The following is a 24694-nucleotide window of genomic DNA, read 5'->3' on the forward strand; positions in this document are numbered from 1 at the left end:
ACAGGGGATGTGATTTACCTTGTACGTAATGCAGACGATGCCGCTTTAGTTGCCCATTCAGAGCCAGCTCTTCAGCGCTTGACGTCCTGCTTTGCGGAAACTGCCAAAATGTTTGGCCTGGAAGTCAGCCTGAAGAAAACTGAGGTCCTCCATCAGCCAGCTCCCCACCATGACTACCAGCCCCCCCACATCTCCATCGGGCACACAAAACTCAAAACAGTCAACCAGTTTACCTATCTCGGCTGCACCATTTCATCAGATGCAAGGATCGACAATGAGATAGACAACAGACTCGCCAAGGCAAATAGCGCCTTTGGAAGACTACACAAAAGAGTCTGGAAAAACAACCAACTGAAAAACCTCACAAAGATAAGCGTATACAGAGCCGTTGTCATACCCACACTCCTGTTCGGCTCTGAATCATGGGTCCTCTACCGGCACCACCTACGGCTCCTAGAACGCTTCCACCAGCGTTGTCTCTGCTCCATCCTCAACATCCATTGGAGCGCTTTCATCCCTAACATCGAAGTACTCGAGATGGCAGAGGTCGACAGCATCGAGTCCACGCTGCTGAAGATCCAGCTGCACTGGATGGGTCACGTCTCCAGAATGGAGGACCATCACCTTCCCAAGATCGTGTTATATGGCGAGCTCTCCACTGGCCACCGTGACAGAGGTGCACCAAAGAAAAGGTACAAGGACTGCCTAAAGAAATCTCTTGGTGCCTGCCACATTGACTACCGCCAGTGGGCTGATAACGCCTCAAACCGTGCATCTTGGCGCCTCACAGTTTGGCGGGCAGCAACCTCCTTTGAAGAAGACCGCAGAGCCCACCTCACTGACAAAAGGCAAAGGAGGAAAAACCCAACACCCAACCCCAACCAACCAATTTTCCCCTGCAACCGCTGCAACCGTGTCTGCCTGTCCCGCATCGGACTTGTCAGCCACAAACAAGCCTGCAGCTGACGTGGACTTTTTACCCCCTCCATAAATCTTCGTCCGCGAAGCCAAGCCAAAGAAAAATGGTAATTTACCTTGTACAGGTATGTAGATTAATGATATAATATTTTCATTCAACTTATTTTCTTGAGTTATCAAAGTTGATGCATCCATTTGTTGAATAGAGACTTCCGGAGACTCCTTTCAAGGCTGAAAGCAGTAAAGGTTCTCTCAGGTTAACTTGGTGTCCAATAAAGAGTTAACTGTACTGGTTCTGTGTGCTGTGTTCTTTGCATTGGGAAGTGGCAGTTTCAATGCATTTGGCAAACCAGCCAGGAGTCCAAGATTAAGGAATGCTTAGTGGATGGTGTCAGTGACCAGCTGAACTGGCATCTAAAGACTAAAGAACAGGCCCATGGGACAATTTCCCAGTTCTTCTCTTAAGGTGTTAGATCAGTTGATCCCTCCCTCCCTATAGCATAACTCTGATGGATTCCAAATGAACTAATAGTGTCGGATCCTGAGCGGATTGAGGATTTCATGGTGAGGGGATAAAAGTACTATCTAACATAACGTGTTGTCCTAATTCTGACGTCCTACCTTAGACTGGTTGTTAAGAGGCCAGGACTCTGAAGTGGGGGAAGAAGAACAAAAGGACAACGTGGGACTAGTGTGTGATAAATCAGGAGTAAACACTCCTATGAGTATAATGTCAGAAATGAGTGATGTGGAGACCCCGGGACAGCCAATGTGTTTTATATGTATCTGAAATATGATAAAAATTTAAATTGAACGGTGATTTGCACAATTCAGAAAAAGGAGGCTAGAAAAGGGCTGGCCAGGTACATTTATGATAGAGTTAAAAAGGTAATGATATATCAGAAAAGGGACCAGTCCCATCCATGTTCCAATTACATGGAGTAAGAAGAAGAATTTATAATAGCCATGGCCAAACAACGAATGTGGAAAAAAGAATAAGAGCTGGAGAGTTAATGAAAGCCACAAGGGAGGAAAAGTTGGGGATCTCAATTACATGTCTGGAATGGGATTGGGGGCAAAGTAAAGTTAATAATGATTGGCAGCTCCCACCCTGTCTGTGCAGTATATTTTTTTAAGGCTGAAGTTAAACTTTTTTCCACATAATATGTGTAATAAGAATTAAATTTAATTAAGGAACATACCAACACCAACTACAGAATGTGAAACTGATTTAGCATTTCAGATTAAGGATATGATAATTATGATTAAAATGGTAACACATTGTCTTGCTCATACCCTATTTTCTCTGCTATCCATTCGTGACTGACTTAACCCTTTGTTCTGCTAATTTTTCAAAACAGCACTGAGGCCATGTTAAATGTTCTACTTGAAAATCTAAAACATGTTATAGTCTAAACCAAGCCAGTAATTTTTATCAAAAAATAAACAATAGGAGAAAAAAGAGAGGAAACAGAAACAAAGGAAGTTACAGGAATAGGTAAGTGTAGAAAAAGGATGCAAATAAAAACTGAAGTGTCCTGCAGGCTGAATGTGAGAAGAAAGACATCAGGCGCCAAATGGTTAAGGTGAAAGAATAAAACCCCGGGACCCGATGTCAGGCAGGGCAACCCTATTCTTGCAGAATGATGAGATGAGGAATCAAAGGATTCCTTGTGGGCAAGGCTACCCCCATATGTACCCTAGCAGCCACAGTGTCCAGACCTGTGTCTCACTAGTTACGATAAAAAAAGATTTCTGACTTCGCTTCGATGTAAACTTGTTGCTCATTTTGGAAAAAAACAAATTTGATGTTTGCCTCAAACCTTAATTGACAGTAGAAAAACTGTGCATGAGTGAGGAAGAAGGGGTTAAAGAGCTTGAACTGAAAGTTATCTTCAGTAATTTGAAACCTGCCTTCCAGAGAGCTTCAATTATGCAGCAATTTCACAAGCTGTTGGACTTTAAAAGTAACAATGAAGAAATGGTGTTCCACTTCTGCAATGTTTCTTGGTACTAACTTGTACAGAAGGAGAAGAAATAAATTATTTAAAAAAAACTGCAACATTGTTTAACTAAGTAAAGCTGGTCTAATACCAATAACATCCTAGAAGAGTGGTGATGACCTTTGGCCCAAGTATTAAAGAGAGAGAACTGAGGAACCTTTGAAACCCAGAGTAAAATACATCCAACATTTAGGGGAAGCTCTCCTGATGTCTAATCCAAGCACTTTTGAGCCACCTTTCCCTTAGTGAATTTACTTGATCATCTATGAGTGTATTACTGTTAACTCAATGGGTTTTTAAAAACTGCCTTATGAAAAATACAGAAATGAAGTAATGAAGACGGCTGCCTTCTATCATTCAGTTTTCCTAGGAATTTGAATTGTTTGCCCATGTTAGAGCCTACATGATAGGGAAAGGAATATTTCTGCCCATACCAGCCAGAACTTTTTACCGCTTGGAAATGCTTAGGCAGATGTTACTGCAAAAGCTGCTGTTATTAACGGTCCCTTCAACATTTATTCAGAAAGTGATAAACTGCTTGAATAGAATGGTATGGGGATGAAGCATAAGTTCAGGGGAACACTCCTACCATTTCATTAATCTCTGTAAACAGTAGGGGGTGTGCCAGAAATCAAATTATGAACCACCCTGTGGTGATATGTTTCCTCCATTATATATAGTTATCATTTTCGGTTGTATGTATGGAGCTGGCCCGCCCACGGATGACTCCTACCCTATGACCCATAAAGGTGAAGCCACCTTTCCCTTGCTGCCATTCCTATCCTGAGATCTGGGCCAGCAAGGTTCTTTTATGTATTAAAGCCTATCATTTCCTCAGCTTGTCTCTGTGGTTACTGGTAGTGCCCTACACACCCCTGCTGGGCAATTTCTGTACCAAATGCGATTTCTTTTACTTGTACTACTGTAGCGTAGATACAAGTTCACACTCGACTGGAGGGAGAACTAACACTTTTATTAGTTTACAACACAGGGAGGGTTCATGAACAGGCTTCAGAGGGGTTCTGGGTTTAGGTGGGAAACCTGGGTTATATACAAACGAGCCTGCAGCTGACGTGGACAATTACCCCTCCATAAATCTTCGTCTGCGAAGCCAAGCCAAAGAGAAGAAGAAAAGAAAGAGATACAGGCCCTCAGGGGAGGAGTCGGGAGGCGGGACCAGTCGTCAGTACAGGACACTTCTAGTGAATCCCAGTTCACTTCATTTACTTAATTATATATATGCAATAATGTAGGAGGACTAAGGAGGAGTGGCATAGGAGGGGCACATCATGAATCTAAGAAAGTAGGACCTTCCAAAGGAAGGAATCTGCCTTCAAAATAACCCTGGTAAATAAATTGAATGTCTACCATTTGAGTGTATATGGATTGATTTTATAGAATTAAGTATGTAACTATAAGTATTGTCTTGTTATTATTGATTTTCCTGTCTCCTTAAAGAATAAATTGACTAAGTTGTCAGCAGAAACTGGGATGAATTGGATAAAGGAATTGGGGATTCCAGTGGTTCCCACTAACCCCAGGCAGCAAGAAGAGTGGAATGTGCAAATGAAAAAAAAAACTAAACTGGCCAAATTGACTGAGGAAACAGGGCTAAAATTGGTTAAAAAGCTGGTCTTATCATCAAAATATTACCCAATAAAAAAGCATCAGATCTTGTGAAACTTGTTCTAGAAATTTACTTAATTCTATCCAAAATGGCCTCAATTTTGAACATAATAACATAGAATGCAAAAAAGTTAATTTCTCTTCACTACACCGAAAACATTCATCTGATAGATCTGTTTCCAATCTATTTAATATTTGAGGGGTAAGATGCAATTGAATGTAAAAAAAATATACCAAACCAATTTATATGTAACATTTATTGTATTTTTCATATTATCATAATTCCTGTCAATTTTTCTCCCCAATACTTGTATGTAAATCCGTTTCCCATCTCTGTCGAGATCTATGTACCTTTTGTGTTTTACTCCTCTGCTGTGTGGAACTTGTTTATTTCAGAGCTGTGAACTACTTTAGCAAAACCTCGTTGACAGGTTCTATGGAAATGTTAGTTTGGCTTTTACAGCCTAGCAACAAATACCCTCCTTCAAAGTTCCCTTTTGCAATAATATATGCATAATATATATATAAATTTCTTATTACTGTAGATCTATTGCAAATCAAAATTTCTATTTCACTTCTTTCCCACAGTAACATTGTTGAACCCAGTTTATCTTGTAAATATGCTTTAATTTGATAGTAGCAAAATATTGTATTATTTTGTATATTATATTTATTTTTTAATTGGTCAAATGACATTAAATTCCCTTCTTCATAACAATCTGCTATATTTCTAATTCCTTTAGAGAACCAAATATTAAAGTCAGTTATTTATAGTATAAGTCTATTTTGAATCAAAAGCATTTTAATTAACCCAAAATTCCTCATTTCCATTTCATTATTTACTTTATTCTATATGTTCATCAGTGGATTTTTCCCTTTCTCCAGATATTAATCTCATTTCCCATTTATATATAAAATCTTCTGGCATCCTCTTTCTCTCCTATTTTTTCCATCTCGGCAGATGGACGAAGATGACAAACTGAGCAGATTTCCACGTGATCTTGCTCAAACACCCAGTGCTCTGGGTGTTGCAGCCACATGTGTGGTTCGAATAGACTGAGGTCCAGATCCACTTTTGACAGATCACCACTGCCTACACCTGCCACTACTACGTGGTGAGCTCGCTCAACCAGGACATGGCAGCAAAGTTCATTTATTTCCTACACCAACCTCTGAGCAAGGCAAATATGGTGGCCTCAAAGAGGTACTAACCCGCAGTTTTGGGCTATCACAGTGCTAGTGAGCTGCCTGTCTGCTTCACTTGGACGGGTTGGGGGACAGGACCCCATTTGCACTCATGAGCGAGATGCTAGCACTAGCAAGGGACACAAGCCTTGCCTGCTCTTTGAACAGATTCTCCTGGAGCAGCTGCCAGAGAATATCCGACTCTTGCTTGCTTACGAGACTTCAGTGACCCGAGGAAAGTCGCAGCCCAGGCGGAGGTGCTCTGGAGAGTGAAGAAAGAAAATGGCACCTTGGTGGAACAGATCGCCAAGCCCCAACCCCAGCCAGCAACAAGGCCACAGCAGATGGTGAGGTAAGTGGAACCCCCTACCAGCCATATTGTTATTACCATCAATGATGAAGTGCAGGGGCCCGTCATTGCCGCCCACCCTGCACGTTTCTGGGAAACGCCACGGCCAGCTGTCGTTAATGGCTGTGCCGAGTTGGCCGATGTGACAGCCTCGTCCACGTGTCAGAATCTCTGTCGGGAAGGTTGTTCCTCTTGGACACTGGTGCTGAATTAAGTGTCCTTCCCCCCACGGTCTATGACACCCAGAATGGCAAATCAAACCTGGCACTCAGGGCAGTGAACAGCACCTCGATACGAATTGACAACGCCTGCATCATTCCCTTATGTTTTGCTGGCCATCCTGGGAGCTGATTTCCTGTGCATCCACTTCCTGATGGTAGACTTGAAAGGGCGGTTTTTGGTGCAAGCCAGAACTTTCAAATGATGCCCTTGGGGGAAGCCAAACTACCGGCCACCCCACCTCAACTGCATCAAGCTGTTCAACGGTGCCTACACATGCATCCTGGTGGAGTTACCCGCAATCGTGGCACCACAATTCTCCTCCGCAGAATTGAAGCACAGGTTAAGGCAGCACATCCTCTCTGAGGGGCCCCCGCTCCACACCAGGGCATGCTTTCTTCCCCTTGAGAAACTTGCCCTTGTCCAAGAAGAATTTATGAAAATGGAGGAGCTGGGGATAGTGCGGTGGTCGGACAGCCCCTGAACCTCCCCCCTGCACATGGTCCTGAAGGCAACAGGAGGGTGGAGGCCGTGTGGTGATTACTGATGCCTCAATGAGGCCACCACACCCAACGGATACCTCGTGCTCCATGTCCATCAACTTACAAGGAGCACAGGTATTGTCAAAGGTCAATTTAATCAGGGGTTATCATCAAATCTAAGTCCAACCAAGGACATACCCAAAACTGTCATAATCACCCCCTTTGGTCTGTTCAAATTCATGAGGATGTCCTTCGGGCTTAAGAACGCTGCTCAGACTTTTCAGCAGCTGTGGACCGGGACCTCTTATTCTCATTCATCTACTTGGACAATATCCTTATTGCCAGCTGCAACCATTCAGAGCACACAGCCCACCTCAGACAACTATTCACCTGCCTGCAGGGGTTCAGGCTGACCATCAACCCCACCGAGTGTCAGTTCGGATGGGACACATTTGACTATGGGGCAACGGATTGACAGGTACACGGCGAAACCATTGCCGACAAAGGTGGAGGCCTTGCACCGTGGAGGGGCTGCAAGAGTTTGCCGGTATAATTAACTTCTACCATCGATTCGTACTGTGAGCAGCTTGGATCATGTTCCCCCTTTATATACTCATGGTGGGGAAAAATGAAGACATTGCCTGGACGGGGAGGCCCCGGATGTATTCCAGAAGATAAAGGATGCTCTGGCCAACATCACCCTTTTGGTTCACCCCAGGCCGGAGGTGCCAACCACCCTCATGGTTGGAGGGGTTCTCAAACAGATGATCGATGGGCAATGGCAACCCCTAGCCTGTTTTATCAGGCACCACCGGCCATCTGAACTTAAATACAGCACCTTTCACGAGGAGCTATTGGTGCTGTACCTGTCAGTCAGGCACTTCTGATACTTTCTGGAAGGCAGACAATTCAAGGTCTTCACAGACCACAAATCACTGCCTTTCACCTTCTACAAAGTGTCTGACCTGTGGTCGGCCAGGCAGCAGAGGTACCCTTCCTATATGTCCAAATTCACCATGGACATCCAACACATCACCGGAAGTGCAACATGGTGGCCAATGCACTCTTCCATCTCACCATCGAATCGATCTATGCCCTATCCCAGGACATAGACAATTCAGCCCTAGCCAGAGGACAACATGATGGCCCTAAGATCTCGACATACAGGACGGCACTTTCCGGACTATGACTAGAGGAAGCCATCATCACCCCTGGAAACCAGTTGCTCCTCTGTGACATCTCCACTGGCAAACTCTGTCCCATTGGTGCACCCGGCCAACTATGGTAAAGATAGTGGCAGCAGATTCATCTGGCATAGGTCAGTCAGTGGGGAAAAACCTGCATACTATGCCAAGTGTCCAAGGTGCAAACTCACACTAAAGCATCTCCCCAGACTGTTGAACCAACACAGTGTAGGTTCAGCCACGTCCACGTCGACATTGTGGGGCCACTACTGGTTTCCCAGGAGGCAAGATATCTCCTCACTATGGTTGGCTGCTCCATGAAGTGGCCTGAGGTGGTCCTAATGGCTGACATGACCAGAGACCTGTGCCAGGGCACTAATCAAGACCTGGGTGTTCAGGTTCAAAGTCCCGGAACATCTCACTTCCAACAGGGGAGCACAGTTTATCTCAGGGCTCTGGGTGCTGCTGGTCAATCTATTAGAAACTCAACTGCACCGTACTACAGCATATCATCCACAGAGCAATGGGATGGTGGGGTGGTTCCACAGACATTTAAAACCAGCCCTGATGGCCCAGCTCAAGATGCTTAACTGAGCAGATGATCAGCCTTGGGTCCTTTTGGGGATATGCACTGCACCGAAAGAGGACTTTAATGCCTCCACAACTGAAATGGTCTATGGCACACCCTTGGTAATCCTAGAGGGGTTCTTGGCCACCTCCAAGGATCTGGAAACCCCCACAGTTGCATTGAAACAGCTGAGGGAATGACTGGGTACCTAGCCCATCCACAGCCCCAACTGCACGGCCAGCCAAAATCATTAATCCTCAAAGACATGCACACCTGTGAATATATTTTTCTGTGAAGAGAACCACACTGGGCACCCCTCCAACAGCCATACGTGGGGCAGTACAAAGACGTCAGGCATAATGGATCGACATGTGCATTGGATGTTGCCAGCAAAGAAGAAACGTTCACCTTTGACAGCCTGAAACCAGCCCATGTAGACATTAACCAGCCAGTTGAGAATCAGCCCCCTTGACACAGAGGTAGGCCGTTCAAAGTGACAACAGACATTCTGATCGCCGGTTTTGGTGGGTGGTCGTGTTACGGACCGCAAACCAAATCACGACCATTCTCACAAAATGGCTGGCAAATGTGGCGATCGTGAGGGCCCCACAAGGACTAACGGACATCTTCCTGCGTGACCTTCTGCATGGCAGGAAACAGTGGGTAGCAGCGGGAATGCCGGCCAGTCAGAGGCCAGAGTTGTGATGACTCCTGTTGTCAGGGGCAGGGAGTGAATATAAACAGAGCTGGCAGAGCAATAGATCAGTCTTTGACCTCGACTTGACTGAGTGTGTGCTGTTCTTACTCCATATTTTGCGTAGTGTGCATGCTACAATCTACTCGTACCCCTAAATATTTTATTCCATTCATCGGCCCTTTAAATCTCTTACACTGAGTTTTTAGTGAGGGGCATAATCTCACTTTTGTCTCAATTTACTTTGTATCAGATACTATTCCATATTCTTTTAACCTTAAATATAATTTACAGAATGAACTTTCCTGTTCTATCTTGTAGATCTCAATGAAGTCACCCTTCATCCTTTGTAACTCCAAAAGAAATGTCCTGGCTCTATCAATCTTGTTTCATATGACAACCCAGGCATTATCCTGGTAAATCTGCTCTGCACCCTCTCCCAAGCATCTGCATCCTTCCTATAATGAGGAAACCAGAACTGAAGACATTATTTCGAGTGTGGTCTACCTCGAATTTTATAGAGCTGCAACATTAGCTCAAGTCTTCCGCTAACTAATGAAGACCAATGCACCATAAGGCTTCTTAACCACCCTTTCATCTTGCAGGACAACCTTGAACTCTTGATCTCTGTTCATCCACACTATTAAGAATCCTGAGGTTGACCACTTACTCCACCTTCAAGTTCGACCTTTCAAACGTGCATCACTTCACACTTCTCCAAATTGAACTCCATCTGCCACTTCTCCACCTAACTGTATCCTTTCTACATTCTGCTGTTACGTGCAACCACCATCTACACTATCCACAACACCTCCAACCTTCGTATCATGAGCACACGTACTGACCACCCCTCTACTTCTTCATCCAAGTCTGCCTTGTCAGGAACCTTACTAAAATACAGATACACCACATCTATCACCCTCTCTTCATCAATTTCCTTTGTCACATTCTCATTAGTCTCATGAGGTACGATCCTGCCCCTTGCAAATCCATGCAACTCACCCCTGAGAAGGCTATGCTTCTCTAAATGCTTGTAAATCCTGTCCCCCGGAATCCTCGCCAAAAATATATTTCTTGTTACTTTCCCTATTCTGTTGTTTACATTAAAAAAACTTGTCGATGAATCAAGCAAGAAGGAAGAAGGCAAAGTATTCTCCAACTAACAATAAACACCACACCTGATGTATTGCAATATATCTTCAAATTTCACCACGAGGCTCATGGTGAGAAAAAAACAGTGTTTCCAGCCCAATTATTCAAATGAAACATTAATAAAGCCAGCATTACAGATGGAGAAATGTCTAACCTTGAAAGGCGAGAGTCCCCCAACCTGTAATGGTACATCTTTGTCCAGGAAGGAAGTTCTTACTGCTTGACGGAAGACAAATGGGTTGGATGAAGCCATTGAAGATGAGAGGGGAGGAGAGTTCCAAGACTGCAATGTCATTGTTGAAGTTAACTGGAATGCTGTAGTTAGGGTGGCTCTTGATCCTTTTGATGCTTCTGGATAAACCTTTTCCAACAAGAACTGATCCCATGTATGCTTTCCAGAGTGAAGGATCACCGAATGCACTTAAACAAAGATGAACAGACATAATGTCAACCTTGATGAAATTAATTACATTGAAAATCCATATTCATTTTAAATCTGAGCTGCCACAAAATTATACAGTATGGAAACAAGCTGTTCAGAGCAATTGTCTTTACCCATCTCAGTTGCCTGGTCTCCCCTGAAGATGCAACATTTGTCCAAATGCTTCAACGCATTGAGTACAAGAGTTGGGATGTTATGGTGAAGTTATATAACACATCGGCAAGACAAAAATTTGAAGTATTGTGTCCAGTTTTGGTCACCTAACTACAGGAAGGATATCAATAAGATTGGAAGAGTGCAGAGAAGATTTACTAGGATGTTTCCGGGACATGAAGAACTGAGTTACAAGGAAAGCTTGGGACTTTATTCCTGGGAGTTTATAAGAATGTATGGAGATTTGACAGAGGTAGACAAAATTATGTTGGATATAGATAGAGTAAATGCAAGCAGGCTTTATCTCTTGAGGTCAGGAGAGACATAGGTAAAGGGAGAAAGGGCAAAAGTTTAAAGGAAAGATTGGGGGAAGCTTTTTCCACACAAAGATGGTGGGAATGTGGAACAAGCTGCAAGCTGCATTGGTAAACTGTGGGTTTGATTTTGACGTTTAAGATTCATTTAGATAGGTACATGGATTGAAACAGAGGTCAATTTCGATAGGGAAGCTGCTTGAAACTCGGCCATTCCCTTCCTCCCCCTGAAGCCACTTGAACCACTAAGTTCATCCAGCAGAGAGTGTTTAGATTCAGGCACCAGTTTCTACGGTCTCCCATGGAACTACAAAGTGCAGGTGTTCAGCGAAGTGGTTACCCAATCTGCATTAGTGTGTGACCCTGATTGGAAGTGAAGGAGTGGATAAAATGTAGAACATAGAACATTGTAACACAATACAGGCCCTTCAGCCCATAATATTGTGGCAACCTATATAAAAGCATTCCATCATTTTAACCCTTCTCTACCTCATATCCATAACCCTTTATTTTCCTTATGTCCATGTGCTTGTCAAAGAGTGTTTTAAATGGCCCTGTCATACCAGCCTCCAGACGCCCACCACTTTGATTTCTCAGACGTAGGGACAAGGTTTGCACTTTCTGCAGATGCAGCGAGCAGTGGAAGGGTAGGTGGGGAGGGAAGAATGGATGAGGAAGACTTGAAGATTCTGATCTCTGTTTAAAACAGAGAGAGGTGGAGATAGAAAGATGTAACTGCTGGTGGGATGGCAGTATAGTTGGTGACAGTGTCGGAGAATAAGGTGTCAAATATGAAGACCAGAGGGACTCTGTCCTTGTTCTCCTTGGGGAAGGGGGGGGGGGGTGGAGGAGGAGAGGGGAAGGCAGGAGTATGAGAAATGGGGGAGATATAATACTGGTTTTATTGATGTAAGTGAGGGAGATTGAATCCACACTTATTAAAGAAAGGACATTTTGGATGCTCTAGAATTTTCTAAATTTAAGTAAACCCCCATCCCCACCTGCTTCCACTGTTGGTATTTCTTTGCTACCCACTCCTGGATTTAATTTTCTTCCTCTCTAACATTTGATCCCCTTTCCCAGTGGTGTCTCTCACTTACCTGTATCATCACCTCCCATACCTTGGTCCTATACGTACTCACCTCTGGGCCCTTACTCCTGCTCTCTCCCACTCATCAATGTAATTTCATCTTTTATTTTGATAAACATTCAGATCCAAAATGTTGACTGATCATTTCTACCCATATTGTTCACTAAGCATTATTCCAGTATGAACATCTTGACAGAGGATTATTTAGTGTTTTACGTTTATTAGTTTGGTTCAAGACTGCAGTTCAAGTTTTGTTTATCTCTGACAGAGGCTAAGCTCATGTTAGATTTTACAATTTAATATATTATGATAAAAGAGTCATAATGAATTCATACAAAATATTGGTCAGGACAAATCGTTTGAGTTCCAAAAACATTCTAGGATATTTCGTTGCAGAAATGACTTGAAGGCTATTATTTAGAATCTTGACAATGAAAGCAATGTCGATTTTGTTCAACAAAACAAGTGGACGGGGAGTTTAATATCTTTGCATATGAAAGGAAGGTTGGAGTAGTTGAGGAGTGTTTGTAGTCATTGGAGTTTAGGAGAATGAGGGGTAAACTCATTGAAACCTACCAAATATGAAATTAGCTGAATTGAATGGACATGGCAAAGATGTTTCCAGTGGTGGGAGAGCCTGGTATCAGAGGGTGCGGCCTTAGAATAAAAGGAAAAAGATGAGGAGGAATTTCTTCAGACAGAGGGCAGTGAATCTGTCATAATGGGAGACTTTAAGTTCCCCAATATTGACTGGGATGACCTTGGTGTCAGAGGCTTAGATAGGGCCACATTTTTAATGTGGATCTAGGAGACTTTTGAGAAACAGCATGTAATAGCTCACCCAGGAAGGGGGCCAGACCAGACCTTGTGTTAGCAATTGTCTCTGCTCAAGTGATCCTTATTTAAGAAAAGATATGCTGATGTTGGAGAGGGTTCAGAGGAGGTTCACAAAGATTATTCTGGGAATGAAGGTTTATCATATGAGGAGAGTTGGATGACTTTTGAATTCCAATGTATTCATTGGAATTCAGGAGAATGAGGGGAGATCTCATTGAAATATTTTGTAAGATAGCAATAAGATATAAAGAGTCCAGAGAATATTTACTAGGATGTTGCCCTGATTTCAAGAACAGATTTACAGGTTAGGACTTAATTCCCTGGAGCATGGAAGAATGAGGGGAGATTTGATAGAGGTATTTAAAATTGTTGGTGCCAGTGCTGTGCCAAAGGAGGTGTAAGGCACTCCTTACCTGCAGGTAATCCTTGTGCAAAGTAGTACCCATTTAGCCTCCAAATCAGGATCATGTGAAGCCATGGATTGCTGATGGGTTTTACAAGCAGATTCTACAAATTGGAATTTGTGGTTGTAAAGCTAAAAATGTTGGGGAGATGAATCTGTGGAACAATGGCCAGTATGGATACTGTAACTGAAGAAGGCAACGGGGAACCACTTAGGTATTTTTCCCTTGCATAAATATGGAGTCAGCACAAAGAAGGAGCCTTCCCCAAAGGAGAACAGGAGGGGTAATAACTACAATTTGGACGGTCAGAGATCGTGACAGATGGAGAAATATGATTGCCCACACTGAACAACAAGGGACCTGAATTATTATTTAAAATTATGAGAGAGATAGACAGAGTAAATGTAGATAGCCTTTTTCCACTGAGGGTTGGTGTATTGGTGACATAGAAGTACACAAAGTTATGATGAGACAGAGGTATACAAAGTTATGATGAAAATAGAGTAAATGCAAGTAGTCTTTTTTTTATTGAGGTTAGGAGAGATAAAAACTAGAGACCATGGGTTAAGGGTGAAAGGGGAAAAGTTTAGGGGGAATGTTATGTCTCTGGGTTACTTGGGAGGCTTCTTAAATAACTTAGAGATGCAAAATTCAAATAACAGAAGAAACTTAACTTACTGATCCACCATCTCAGAAAACTGATCACACACACACACACACACACACACACACACACACACACACACACACACACACACACACACACACACACACACACACACACACACACACACACACACACACACACACACGCCCCACAGTGGTGCACCACAATTACTACAGTGAGAAGGGTGTATTCTGACGCATTTACAAAATAGTTCATATTCTCCTGACTACATAACATCCCTCCTACTCAAGATAAAGAAAAAAATTAGTGTTCCTTATCACTTTCTTTCCAGTGCAACTTAAGTAACTGAAATTATACACTAGTTTATTTACACGACTATTTTTAAATAGTTCTTTTTGATATCGCACTGGCGGCAGTATGTTGCTTTGCCTTCTTGTAGATTTGGCTGCGGCCGTTGGGCTCTGTGTTGCTGGTACACGTGTAGGTGATGTAGCTGCTTGTGCTTCTCCTGACAACTGTTGTGTTGATGTTTCGGTATTAGTGTTTGTGGTCTCTTCACTTGATATCTCACTTGATACTGGTCTTCCAGGCTTTTTTGATATTAAAGCTTTCTGATTCATCACATCCCATGATGGCCAAATGTGAATTCTGTTCATCCTCAGCTGATTCCCAGAGTCTGTCTTAACAATGTATGATCTTGGAGTCTCAGCTTCTCTGATGACCTTTGCTGGGATCCATGTTGAATATGCACATGCTGTCCTCTGAAGAGTTGTAGCAATGTTTGTTCATGTTTGTTATAATGCTGTTATAATTCTTGCATGACAACCAGTCTTCTTCTGGTTTCCTCCTGGACTTCTGCAGGGTGTATTTTGCTTGGCAGAGTTGTTTATATCTTCTGCCATTTAGGAGTTCTGCCAGGAACTTCACGTCAGCCCTTAAAGGTGTTGCTCGTAATGATAGAAGAGCTAGGGATGGGTCTTAACTAGGGTGTGTTTCACAGTTTGCACTTGTCTTTCAATGAACCCATGACCCTTGGGGATGATGTCACGATAACAAACCCATTCTCTACAGACAGCTTTCTGAATTCTTGTGATGTGAATGGTGTTCCAGTGTCACATATTACTTGCTCAGGATTTCCTTATTCAGCGAGGAGCGCTCTCATTTCTGAGGTTATAGTTGGCGACCTTAGGTCTTTCACCATTTTGACAAATGGAAACTTAGAGTAGTAACAGGCTACTATTAAATACCACTCTTGATTCTCAGTGAACAAGTCTGCTTCCACTGTGTGCCATGACCTGGCAGGAACTTTGGTGGAAATTATTTTCTCTTTTTGTTTTGTGTTTCTGTTGATGCTTTTGGATATCTTCTTCATCTGCATCTCATAATTGACAGAGATCAACTGCAACTCCCGATAACTATCTAGACCTAGAATTGCTGGTCCACCTGCATCTACCACATAGATTGTACAGAGGATGTTCTTTCCCTTATGGCAGCAATTGATCTTAGCTCTCCCTCGCTGCTTGATCATGGATCCACCATAGGCTGTTAATGTGACATTTACAGATTCCCATGCATTGACTTTTGGATACCCTTTTATTACATTCTCTGGGAATATCTGACGGTAAAGTCTGAGTGGAAGGACGTGGCTTTGTAATCCAGTATTGAGCTTCACCTTTAGGTTAAATATCATAGGCTTATTCTGGATTGTCCTCTGTATTTGGATCCTTGTGTGCAACTTGCTTCCTTCTTCCGTCTCACCCAACATCTCGTGAAGGTGTATGGATTCTATGTCCAGTATCTGGGTGTCAGAACCCTCGATGTTGTTTCCTTTTATGTGGTGAATCTTCTTCTTGCCTTTTTTCTTCACTGATATTTCTGTTTCCTTCATACTAGACTTGCACATCTTCACCAGTGGTTTGCTTTGCCACAGGCTTTACATTCAGAACTGTATGCGGGGTATTTGTTTCGGTCATCGAAGGGGTGTTGTCTGCCACACCTCCTGCAGGTCTTGGGGGTTTGCACTTTTCTGATTGTGTTATTTTTAGCATGAAATCTTCCTTCTCTTTGCTGTGTGTGCGTCTGCACCGATAGGGATTTAATTTGCATCATCGTGGCTTCGAAGGCTCTGGCTGTGACTTTTGCACTTTGGGAAGGGCACTCCCCCATATTAGTTAATCAACTAATCTTTCCTCTATATCCTTAAATCAGTATTTTTCAGCAAGATTTTTTAGTCTAGTGAGGAAGTAATCAACACTTTCATCAATCTCTTGCACTAAGCCTTGAAATTCATAGTGTTTAATTTTATGATTCGACCTGGTTTCAAGATGATTAGCAAACTTTTCAGATATTTGCTCTGGATCATTTTTCTCCACCGCTGAAAGCTCCCAGCTATTAAATAAGCCAAGGCCTCATTCCCATGTCCAGAGAAATATATAACTGACCCACTCCCCTGCTGCTGCATTTTTTAAATAGCTTTTGAAGGCTAAATTCCACTTCTGCTAAAATGTTTTAAATGATTCAACAATGTCTTCAGCCTCCCAGTCCATCACTGGGTGAACTGCTGTTGCCTCAGCCATTTTTTTTCAGTATTGTTTTATTCTCTTCTTCTCCTATGTATTTCAGTGACTTTCAATCAATTGTATGGCTTTATTCTTGTTCTCTTATACCGTTGCCACCATGTTATGTCTCTGAGTTACTTGGGAGCTTTCTTAAATAACTTACAAGATTTAAATAACAGAAGAGACTTTACTTACTGATGTCTTCCACCATCTTTGTAAACTGTTCACACACACACACACACACACACACACACACAAAAACACACACACACACATATATACATATACATATACCCCACAGTGGTGCACTACAGTTACTACAATGTATTCGTACATGGTTACAAAATAGTTCACATTATCCTGACTATATAACAGGGAACATGATGGGAAACTTCTTCATACAGAAAGTGGCAGGAGTGTGAAATGAGTTGCCAGCGGAAGTGGAGAATGTGAGCTCAATTTTAATATTTAAGAAGAGTTTGGAGAGATACATGGATGGGAGAGGTATGGACGGGTATAGACTAGGTGCAGGTCAATGGGATTATGCAATAAAATGGTTCACCGCGGACTAGAAGGGCTGAATGGGCCTGTTTCTGCTGTAACGTTTTATGGTTTTAATATTGAAAGATGTGGAAAGATGTAGAAAGCTTGTTTCCCGTGGTGGGAGAGTCCAGCATAGCCTATTTCTGAACCTATGTCTTATGGACTTGGATTAAAATGTACATGCGTGGTTTAGTAAGTTTGCAAATGACACAAAGATTGGTGGAGTTGTGGACAGTGTCAAGGGTCCAATGAATACAACATGACATGCATCATTTTTAGATCTGGACAGAGAAATAGCATTTGAGGTTTAACCCAGACAAGTGTGAGGTGTTTCACTTTCAAATGTAAGAGGAATGTATATGGTTCATGGCAGGGCTCTTAACAGTATTGACGTGCAGAGGGATCCAGGCACAGACCTCATTGAAAGTGGTCATGGTGTAAAGAAGGCATATGGTATATTTGGCTTCATTGAGCAGAACATTGAGTATCAAAGTAAGGAGGTAATGTTGCAGTGAAAGAAAAGTGATTAGGCCATACTTGGAATGCTTCTGGCCATTCTGGTCACTCGATTACAGGAGGGATGTGAAGGCTTTGGAAATGGGACAGAAGGTTCACCAGGATGTTGACTGGATTAAAGGGATTGGACAAACTTGGATTGTTTTCTCTGAAATGTAAGAGGTTGAGGGAAGACCTGATAAATGTTTATAAAATCATGAGAGGGATTGATAGTCAGAATCTTTTCTCTAGAGTAAAAGTGTCACTTACTAGACCAGAAGACATGCATACAAGGCGAGGAGAAGGAAATTTAAAGGAGATGTGTGAGTCAAATTCTTTTCATAGAGAGTGGTAGGTACTTGGAACCAACTGGTGGGGTACTGGTGGCACCAGATGCGATTGTGTTAAAAAATATTTTAAAATTTTCATCCATGCAATTATATACTTTTACATTAGCAAATTTTAAATAGATTAGAAATTACAGTGATTACATGGTAATTTTACTCCCCTCTTTTGCCCTCCCTCTCCTCCCACATTTATCCCCCACTAAAAACATAATAATAGAAAGAGATATAATAAATTGTTAAATGGGAAAAAAATCATAGATAGAAAAAGAAAAAAAAGAGAAAAATAATATTACTCTGGATTGCACAATGGATCAGCTCAGACATTGGGACCTTACAGTATTTATATAGCAATTTTAGGTCTTAAGAGGCAGGAAATAAGTGTTTTCATATTTATCTCTAAACTATGCATATATGGGCTCCAAGCTTGTAAGAAAGTAGAATATTTATTTCTTATTTTATATGTAATTTTCTCCAAAGGTATACAACTTTGAATTTCTCAAATGCCATTTTTCCATACCTAAATGTGCATCTGATTTCCAAGTCAGTGCAATACACTTCCTTTCCACCGCTAAGATGGTGCAAGACATCAAATTATCATTTTAATTGAGGTCTCCCCAATAAAAATAAATCTGGATTTTATGGAAAAACAATACCAGTAATCTGTTCTAGAAACTTTCCTGAATCCACCTAGAAGGTTCTAACTTTAGAACATGACCAAGTAGGATGTAAAAAAGTTCTTATTTCTTCACCACATCCAAAACATTTATCTGATAAATCCAATTTCATTTTATAAAATTTTTGAGGCATTAAGTATAATTGATGTAAGTAATTGCATTGAGCTAAACTATACCTAAAATTTAAAATATTTGTCATACAATCTTGTATGCCCATCTTTTCTCATCAATTATAATATTCAAATCTGCCTCCCATTTCTGTCTAGATTTATGAACTCCCTTTTTAATAGAACTTGCTTGTAATAAGAGATACATTGCAGAAATACATTTCTTAGTGTTACCTCTTCTAATAAGAACTTCCCCACACTACAAGCTGGTAAGTTCATTGTGGGATCTAATTTTTCCTGCAAGTATCTTCTCAATCGGATATAGCAAAAGAGTGTACTCTGATTTATTCCCTATTTATCTCTTAATTGTTGAAATGACATGAATTGACCTTGTTTGCAACAATCTTCTACACGTTTAATACCATTATAAGTCCAAATATTTAAATATTGATTATCTTTAGTAAGAGGTATAAGATTATTTTGAATCAAAGGCACATTGGGTGATATACTTCCTTTCACTCCAATTTCATTTTTTAAATCTTATTCATGGTGGTAATCAAATAGTTAAGCAAAGGTGCTTCTTTCTTGCCTTTGCTGCTACCAAAGATAGAATTTTCTCTTTATCTTGATACCAGAGAACCTTAATCAATATAGATCGTGGATTTTGAGTTGGAGGCGGTTTAGGTCTAAGAGCTCTGTGTGCTCTTTCAATCTCTATGGGATAATTAAATTCAGCTCCCAAAATCGCAGAAAACCATTCCTGAAGAAAGCCAGTCAAAATTTGCTTTTCTACACCTTCTTTGAGACCCACAATCTTAATTTTGTTTCTCCAACTAAAATTTTCCAATACATCAACCTTTTGCTGCACCAACTTCTTCCCCATAGTTAAAGCAGTAGTCGTGATTTTATTATAATTTATCTTCTACATGCTGCATATCTTCTTGCATTCTTTTCATTGAGCCTTCCAGTTTACTTAATTTTTTTCTTCATTTTATTAACGGCCTTCAGGACTATTTATTTCTCCCTTTACATTTGCCCATAGCTCAAAATTTGATATATCTTTAGCCTTGGTCTTAAGTCTAGTCTCTACAATTCTAGCTTCTTTTCTTTTTACCTCTTCTTCTTCTTGCTGCTGCTACTGCTACTCGCCTTCTTGATCTTCATCCTCTTCCCTGCTAGTTGGCTGTGAGTCTGAGTCTTCTTCTGACGGCGTCGCTGAAGGTCTCTGTTGTGCGTGCATGCGCGCGCGCACGTCACTTCCAGGTTCTTCTTCTTGGATACCAGCTCCCCGTCACTGAGGGAGAGCGATGTCGAAATAAGGTCCCTCATAAGGATCACTCACGCGAGGAGCAGTTCAAACGCTAGCTCCCTGCTCCTCAGCAATGGTAGGCCTGGCTTCTCTTCTTGTCTGTTTGTCATGCAGGGCTCCAGGTAAGGCAGCAGCAGGTTTTTCTTTATTTGGAGACACGTTTAAAAATGTTGTATATATGTTTAAATGTGTTTCAAATAAGTTTTAATCGATCAGAACATTACTTAACCTAATTTTTTAAGCACCTTTCACAGGAGGTATAGAATCCACGTCCTAACCCTAGAGCATCACATGATGTCTCCCCGCAAATTCAATAGCTGTGCTTAAGAAGCTTCTAAACAGACATGAAAGGGATGGAGGGATATCTGTTGGTGTAAGGAGCAAGGTTTTAGTTTGGATTGGACATTGTGTTAAGCACAGATGCGACTGTACTATACCCCATGTAATTTACCAAGCAATTTTATACATCCCTATCATGCCTGAATTCATCTCCCTTTTTTCTAGGGGAAATAGTCCCAGCCTCTCTAGTCTCCTCATTTAAACTCAACCCCTCCAGTCTCAGTAACATCCATGCGGATTCTTCAAGCACTCTTTCCCGCTTAATGCTATTCTTCCTGTGGCTGTGACCAGAACTTCTCACAGTAGTCCCACTGCACCTTATCTCATTGTGACATGATGCCCTGATTCTGTGAAAATCTCCACCTCCACTTGCCTGTTTGCCTGTGCCACCATGAACAGGGAACTGTGCACTGGTGCTCCAGACCTTTCTGATGTGCAACGTTCTCCAGGACCCTGTCTGTTTTGGTTTAAATTCCCAAAATACAATATCTTGCAATAGTCCCAGTTAAATTGCATCTGCCAATCCTTGACCCATTGGTTCCTGTTGTAAATTCAGACAAAGTTTTCTGCTGTCCATTTTGGACTCATCTGCAAGCCACTCACCATGCAACAACAAACTTAATGAAGACACAATCAATGTGGACCTAGCATCGATCCTTGTGGCACACTATTGGTGGCAGGTCTTCGACCCTCCACTCCTACTCATGGTTTATGACCAGCAATCCAATACAGTATCCTGCTCACCAAGGATCCCATGTGTCCTTCTGGATTAGCCTATCATGTGAGACCTTCTCAAAGCCTTGCTAAGGTTCATTGAGTCAACATCTACCCATTCTCCTGCATCAATTCTTCTGATCACCTTCAAAAAACATAATTCAGTTTGTAAAACATGATTTCTCATGCAAAAAACCATGATTCCTCTCTCTAATGTCTCCTCGACCTTCCAAATGCTGGCTCATCCTGTCTGTCAGAGCCCATCCAGGTAATTTCCCACTGCTGGTGTCAGGTCTGGCAGCTTGTCGAGCCCTGGTTTGTGCTTGCAGCTCTTGTAAAACAGCTCCATGACATGAACCACCCTCCAGTCTTCTGGTGCCTCACCCCTGGTTAACAATGATGCAAATATCTCTGCAAGATCCCTGCAACTTCTTCCCCAATTTTCACCAGATCTGACCCTGTGTATTTATCCACCTCTCTGTGTTTTATCAGCCGAGCATCTTGTCTCCTGTCTTGTTGATAGGCCCTGTGACCACAACATCTCTATTCTCTGCCCACAGTAAACACAAAGTAGAAACACTGATCTGAGATCACCTCTCGTTTGGCTCCACACATGGAAAACTGCTCTGATCTTTAAGTAGTTCCACTTTCTCCTTGTTACCTTTTGAATTTCAACATATAAAAAGAATCACTTAGAATTCTGCTTCGACTTCTCTGCCAACACACCTCATGCACTGCCAAACTGAGGCCACCCGTAAATTATATTCTATCTGGGCACTCTTCAGCCAATGACATCTACATCAATCTCCAATTTCTGTTAACCCCCTCTTGGGTCTTTCTCTTTCCCTATCTCTCTGTCTCCTTTCCTCCGGCTCCCCACCCTCTTCTGTCTCCATTCAGAGATCTAACCCCTCCCCCATCGCTTCATTTATTTTTTCTCTTGTTCCTTCCCCATTACCTAGTCTCTGCTCCTTCCCCTTCCCCTACCTCCCTCCTTTTCTCCCCTATTTCCCCACTTTTTGTATTCAGGAACTTGGTTGAACCTGATGAAGGGATCAGGCCTGAAACATTGGTGACCCTTTACTTCTTCTGAATGCTGCGTGATCTGCTGAGTTCTTCCAGCACCTTTGCCTACTCCATCCCATTGAAGCTTTTAGCACCATGGTATTGTCAGTCACGACTGCGGGAACCCAATCATTCCTGAACCTGGCTGCCATCGCCCTGCATGTCTAGAGCATGTGATCTCTCTCAGGGAGGTGGGCTCTGGGTACCTTTCCAGTGGAACACTTGCCCTTTCTTGAATGAATATGTGTGCTATCTAAAGCCTGAATTACTTTTGAAAGCAGTGAGCCGCAGAGACGAGCCATCTGTTGGAGATGATGGAGGCCCCGCAAATGTGGGATCCAATCTGGAGGCTGACCTGCCAAGGCCATTCGCCGTTTGCCGCATCTGTCCCACCAACAATCCTGGTATTGGTATATTTTTCCATTCTTGACCCACAGGCTGTGGACAACACAGAAATGCTCAGTTGTGACACAGTTACTTGACAATCTGTTAATCAATGTTCATGAAGGTTAACTTCCAAGTTGAGTCAGTAGTGAAGAAAGTGAATGCAATGTTGGCTTTCATTTCGAGAGGAATAGGATACAAGAGCAGGGATGAGATGTTGAGGCTTTATAAGGCTCTAGCAAGCCCTCACTTGAAGTACAGGGTAGAGTTTTGGGCTCCTTATTTCAGAAAAGATAGAGGAGGTTTAGGAGAACATTTACAAGATTGATTCCTGGAATGAAGGAATAAGCATATGAGAAATATCTGACAGCTCTTTAATTGCATTTCTTGGAGAACAGAAGAATGAGGAGGAGAACAGAAGAATGAGGAGGAGAACAGAAGAATGAGGAGGATCACAGAAACATTTTGAATGTTGAAAGGCCTGGATAGAGTAAATGCAGCAAAGTTGCTTCCCATGGTCGGGGAGTCTTGGACAAGGGGGCACAACTTCAGAATTGAATGGCCCCCATTTAAATGCAGAGGAATTTCTTTAGCCAGAGAATGGTAAACCTCTGGAATTTGCCTCCATGGGTGACTGTGGAAGCAAGGTCGTTGGGTGCATTTGAAGCAGATATTGATAGGTATCTGAATAGTTAGGGTATCATAGGTTATAGGGAGAAGGCAGGGGAGTGGGGCTGAATGGGAGAATGGATCAGCTCATGATGGAATGATGGAATGGACGATGGGCCAAAAGGCCTTCTTCTGCTCCTATATCCTTTGGTCTTATGACATAGGTAAAATCAGTGCATGTAGGGAAGGTTTCCTGAGTCTTGTCACTTCACCATCATGCTTTGGAAAATGGCAAGTCTACCATCTTCCCCAGTGAGTATGCATGGTATGCCTTTGTACATCAGCATTTGTTCAGACACAGAATCTGTCTGTAAGGGTGACACAGACTTCCCTGCTGTATCCACACTGAACATTGATCTCAGTCAATTTTACTCACACCAATGCCAGCAAATTGCATGTTTCTGTCTGGTTCAGCTGTGGGTGGGTAAGTGTCTATGGAAAACATTCATGGAGGCCAAGGGCTATATTTATACAGCACACAAAGGTTTTCACCAGTACCTCTCGTCTGGAATCCTCTGGATTCTGTGTGGCCTGCCAAATTTGTGTAAGTAAAAAGTAATCTACGTATCAGGTTTGGGTGACATTTGTGATCAAAGAAAACATTTTCTAGGGCTACCGAAGCATTTTAATCAAATTGGAAAAATACGGCAGAGAGTGGAAAGTGGAAAGAAAATCAAAGTGCTGACAAAGACCTCAAACCTGAGAGACCTACCATAAATCCAGCCCATTTGGACATTGCCCTCAACCCCAGCATCTGCAGACTTCCTTTTTTAAGATCTGCCACTAATCAAGGCTGTGTCTCTGTTGTGGGCTGGAGTGTGAAAATTGTTTTGCATAGGACTTCCCTGTGGATATTTATACAGTTTTGGTCACCTAAAGACAGGAAAGATATCAGTAATATTGAAAGACTGCAGAGAAGATTTATTGGGATGTTTCTGGGACCTCAGGAACTGAATTACAGGGGAAGGTTAAACAAGTTTGGACTTTGGAGTGTGGAAAAATGAGGGGAGATTTGAGAGAGGTATTTAAAATTATGAGGGGTATTGACAGAACAAATGTAGATAGGCTTTTTTCCTCTTAGGGTAGGTGAGATACAAACTAGAGGACATGAGTTAAGGAAGAAAGGGGAAAAGTTTAGGGGGAACTTCTTCAAACAGGAAGTGTGGGAGTGTGTAATGAGCTGCCAGCTGAAGATGTAAATAAGGTCAGTTTTAGCATTTAAGAAGAATTTGGACAGGTACA

At 42.2% G+C, this 24694-nt stretch overlaps 1 protein-coding gene across 8 annotated transcripts in view; it reads right to left on the reverse strand.

Annotated features, from left to right (window-relative positions):
* Positions 1–24694, reverse strand: part of LOC138762424 (transmembrane protease serine 11C-like) — a 51769-nt gene that overhangs the window by 13978 nt on the left and 13097 nt on the right. For all 8 annotated transcript variants that reach the window (XM_069936215.1, XM_069936222.1, XM_069936192.1 and 5 more), the window contains 2 exons: positions 22669–22837; positions 10535–10800 (listed from right to left, as the gene is read on the reverse strand). In XM_069936215.1, the coding sequence (XP_069792316.1) occupies positions 10535–10800; positions 22669–22837 (435 nt within the window). The remainder of the gene's footprint in view (positions 1–10534; positions 10801–22668; positions 22838–24694) is intronic.

Source organism: Narcine bancroftii, chromosome 1 (assembly GCF_036971445.1).
Source record: "Narcine bancroftii isolate sNarBan1 chromosome 1, sNarBan1.hap1, whole genome shotgun sequence".
Lineage (NCBI taxonomy): Eukaryota > Metazoa > Chordata > Chondrichthyes > Torpediniformes > Narcinidae > Narcine > Narcine bancroftii.